At 42.0% G+C, this 4,865-nt stretch overlaps 1 protein-coding gene across 1 annotated transcript; it reads right to left on the minus strand.

Annotated features, from left to right (window-relative positions):
* Positions 1–3,337: 3,337 nt before the first annotated feature.
* Positions 3,338–3,724, minus strand: LOC148865384 (uncharacterized). Its single transcript, XM_088976378.1, has one exon. The coding sequence runs from the start codon at positions 3,722–3,724 to the stop codon at positions 3,338–3,340; it is 387 nt and encodes a 128-aa protein (XP_088832504.1).
* Positions 3,725–4,865: the final 1,141 nt, after the last annotated feature.

The raw sequence follows: 4,865 nt of genomic DNA on the forward strand, positions 1-4,865 counted from the left end.
GGATAGTTTTGTATGCCCTTAGCTCCAATCAATTTTGATGTACTTTTGATATTTAGTGTAAATAAATAAAGTACATGTTTGATTCATGTTGTGTGGTATGTTTCTGTGTAAGACCCTTAAACTGGACACTTAATGAGACTTGTGTTAGTTTAGAATGTTCACAGCCATTGGATAAGTCTGGGGAGATTTATCCTGCCAAGGCTGACACTGGTGTGTTGCCAAGTGTTGGGGTGGCCTGTCTCAGTTGCCACGGTGAGACCCAAGGCACATGTAGTGTAGGATTACTTGAACTCTTGAACTGGACCAGATTTCTAGTATTGCTTTGGACCTTGGAGATTGATGGGCAAAACTGGAAAGCTACACCTGACCCTTAGACCCAATTATGGTACTGAACTAGGTGTCAGATTGGGCTGTCTTTGATATGCCAATTAGTGAGATCCTTAGCGGGGGTCAAAACCTGGGTATGTTGGGATAGTTTGAGAATTCATCTAAGTGGGTGATCATAGTGATGAAATTAGCCCCTTTGTCGGACAAAAGTAATGATCGAAATGGACTCTCTGATGGAAACCAAACTATCGATAGTTGATTTCAATCGTTGGAATTTTGTTTTGCAAAATTTATATATATGATATATACTTATATATGATTTCAAAATGTTTGCAAATGGTTTTAGTTCCCGGGATCCATGTGAGTAGAGAGTGCAACACTGTTCCTTGTAGCCGAGGGAGAGGTCCTCTCTTATCGGGCAATGTTTGATCATTATGGGCTGAGAGGTTAAGTGTAAGGCCATTTAGGATAATACCCGATGGGCTAATCTTGCATCTACCCACAGTCCTTGGGTTTTTATGAAATGGCTTGGCCCAAGGACCACTTAGTATAAGTGTTGGGCCCATAGGGTCCATGTGATGGGCTCAAGGGGTTCACTGGGCTTTCCAGTGAATTCAGCTAGGCCTTGTAATAGTGGCTAGGCCAAACCAATGTGACTGATGTGTAGATCAATGCTTGGGTCCCACACCATACAAGGAAGCCCAACTAGGCAGCAGTCTGGAAGACTATTGAGCACTAAATACATATTGGGCATAAAGCCCATTTCGATTTGGGCTGATTTGATCAGTCACTTAAAGGGGCGGATCTGAGATTAGGTCAAGCCCAAAAGCTAATCTAATTTGCAAATAGGATTAAGAGGAGTCCTAATCCAAATACAGATTTGGATAAGGGCAACTCCTAATATGATTATGAGGTTTTTAATTACAAAGAGGGAGGAGAAAACCCTAATTTCAAATTACTTGAACTTGAACCCTAAGGGTTTTAGAAGACACACTGCATTCTTGAGATAGGATCTCAGATAACCCTAGAGAAGAAAATAGAAGTTCTCTAGTATTCTCCTCCAGCAGCTAGCACCTCCTTTTCTGCCAGTTTGAGTTCTCAGTTAGAGAAGATCAAGAAAGGTTCTTGATTGTTTGTGTGGTGCTCACAGTTTTCCATCAAGTTCTTTAGAAGAACCTGGTTCGTGGGATGAATGCTGTTGGTTCGGCTCCATCATCACTGTGTCATCTTTAGTGGGAGCTGATCTTTGGATCTTCTTTGGGCATGAACACCAACATTGGGAGATACTACTTCTCTAGATCAAGTATAATCCCTCCCTTCTCTTTTGGTTCAAATCTGGTTTGGTTTGGTTCAAGTAGGATCCTTGAATTTTGATTCTAAAATCAGGGAATACGATTCCTAGTTGGAAGAAAGGTAGGAAATTTTTGAAATTTGCCCAACCATTCCGCAACCCTTTTGGCATCCGTATGATGGATCCTACCATTCTTTCACTTATTGAATATCAACCGTTGCCTTTCCCGTAGCTAGGAAGGGTCGCCCTAGGATAAGTGGGACATCAACATCCTCTTTTATGTCTAACACTATGAAGTCCACAGGAAAAATGAATTTGTCAACTTTAACAAGCACATCTTTTATGATTCCCCAAGGATGCTTGATGGACCTATCAGCTAACTACAATGCAACTCTGGTGGGTTGACGTTCACCCAACCCTAATTTCTTAAAAACTGAATATGTCATCAAATTTATACTAGCTCCTAAATCACACAATGCCTTATTAATTTTCAAACTACCTATAGTGCAAGGAATAGTGAAACTCCCTTGATCTTTTAGTTTTTGAGGCAGCTTATTGAGGAGGATTGCTAAGCATTCTTTATTCAGTGCAACTGTAGCCACGTCTCCCAATTTCCTTTTGTTTACCAATATCTCCTTCAGGAACTTTGCATAGTGTGGCATCTGGGCTAAAGCATCTACAAAAGGAATGTTAATATGTAAACTCTTAAAGATTTCAAGAAACTTACCGAATTCCTTTTCCAATTTGTGTTGCTTTAGCCTATTAAAAAATGGTACTTGCGGCTGTTGGCTTTTCTCTTTCTTTGAATCAGATTACTCTTCCACCTTCTTTTTGGTTTCTAGGGTTGCACCCATCTTGCCTTCTTCCTTTGCCTTCTTCTCCACCTCTTGCAGCTTCTTACCACTCCTCAAGGTAATGGCTTGCACATGCTCTCTTGGATTTGCCTCGATGTTGCTGGGTAAAGCGCCTTGAACTCTAGAAGATATCATCTGTGCCAACTGCCTCACTTGATTTTCCAAGTTCTTAATCGATGCCTTTTGGTTCTGAAATCTCATTTCTGCACTTGCTATGAACTTGGTCATCAATTTCTCTAGATTGGCTTTCTTCTTTGGCTGATTGAAATTTTGGGGAAAGGGTTTCATCACAATTTGATTTTTCCAAGACAGATTGGGGTGATTCCTCCATTCGGGATTAAATGCACAAGGGTACTGATTGCCTTGCTGCCTTTGCAAATTACCAATAAAACTCTACTTGCTCCGGGGATTACATGAACTGATTTCCAACTTGACATTTGGTGCTGACATGACCTCCCCCACACAATTCATAGGCTATAGTCTGAACATGCATGGCTGCCAACTGCATTTCATCTGTCTTCTTGCTGAGGGTGTCGATTTGTGCAGATAGTGCTGTATTGGTGTCTACATTGTGAAGACCATGCTATCTTCTAACTTGGTTTCTCTCAGAATTCCATTGGTAGTTGTTTGCATCCATCTCCTCAATGAGTGCACGAGCAACTTCAGGGGTCTTGTTATTAATGGATCCCCTAGCTGCAACATCCATAATAGTCTTATTGGCTTCGGTCAACCCATTATAAAATGTCTGAACTTGCAGCCATATGGGAAGTCCATGATGAGGGACTTTCCTCAGCAATTCCTTGTAATGCTCCCACGACTCATATAATGACTCTCTGTCCTACTGAGAGAAGGTGGTGATATCATCCTACATCTTTGCAATCTTGGATGGAGTGAAATACTTGGATAGGAAGCGGCTGGCCATTTCATCCCAAGTAGCAATCGATCCAGCTAGTAGAGAGTTCAACCAAGTCTTAGCCTTGTCCTTCAATGAGAATGGAAACAATCTGAGCCTCATCGCATCATCACTAACTCCGTTGTGCTTGAATGTGTTACATATTTCCAAGAAGTTGGCGATGTGAGTGTTCAGATCTTCATGGACCAAGCCGCAGAACTGAACTATATTCTGAATCATCTGAATGGTTACTGGTTTGATTTCGAAGTTGTTGGCAACTATTGCTGGTCTCACAATGCTCGAGGCTGCCCCAGTGAGGGTTGGTTTGGCATAATCCATCATGGTCCTTTGTTCGGCCATCTCTGCACTTTTATCTCTCCCTTGCTTAGTGAAGAGATAGGTTATCCATCACATGGATGCCCAAAGATTGCGGAATAAGGGGGCAAATTTCAAAAAATTTTTTCTCTCCCTTCAACTGGGAATCGAATTTCCTATTTAGAAAATCATATATTCAAGGATCATTCTTGAACAATAAACTGAACCAGATCTGAACCAAAAGGAGTAGGAAGGGATTATACTTGATACAGAGAAGCAGTATCTCCCAATGGAGGTGTTCACGCCCAAAGAAGGATCCAAAATCTACTCCCACTGAAAATGGCGCAGTGCATGGTGGAGCAGAATCAACAGTGTTCTTCCAAAAGAACTCGGCCCTTCACAAGAATCAACTGGGTGGCTTGTGAATACAGCTCCAATATCAAGATCAAATCTTGATTTCTCCCAAGAACTGGAGATCAAACTTCTGGAGGCGGCGGCTGTAGGAAGGAGGCGGCAAGAGAGTATATGCAGGGTGCAGAGTTCTCTCTTCTTGTAATCTCAGCTCTGAAGACAAGAGTGTGTTGGTTGAATTGCATGTCTAAAGGCTGTCGCCCCCTCTTCCTTTTATAGACATAAAGGGATCAACTCCTAATTCTATTAGGAGTTGCTAATCCAATCATATCTGGATAAGAAGTCCCTTTAAGTGATAAGGGATAACCCTTATCTTATCTGCAGATTAGATCAGCCATCTCCTAATCTAATTAGGAGGTTTCCAGATCTAAATCTTATTTAGATCTTGGACTCTCTAAGTGGATAGGGTCTGGGCCCAATCCTATCAGCTGATCCATCTCAGAATTCGCCCCTTTAAGTGACTAATCAAATTAGCCCAGTTTGAAATTGGCTTAAGGCCCATTTAAGATTATGTATTCATTTAGCCTTTCAAACTACTGCCCAGTTGGGCTTCCTTGTATAGTGTTGAACCCTAACATTGATCTACACATCAGCCACATGGGTTCGGCCCAACCTTTGTTACAAGGCCTGGCCGAATACACTGTTATGGATAGTGGACCCCCTGAAAACCATCTCATGGTCTCTATGGGCCCAACACTTACCCTAAGTGGTCCCTGGGCCAAGCCACCTTGTAACACCCAGGGACTATGTGCAGATGCAAGATTAGCCCATCATG

This window comes from Nelumbo lutea, chromosome 3 (genome assembly GCF_056320005.1).
Source record: "Nelumbo lutea isolate HS-2025 chromosome 3, American lotus-T2T, whole genome shotgun sequence".
Lineage (NCBI taxonomy): Eukaryota > Viridiplantae > Streptophyta > Magnoliopsida > Proteales > Nelumbonaceae > Nelumbo > Nelumbo lutea.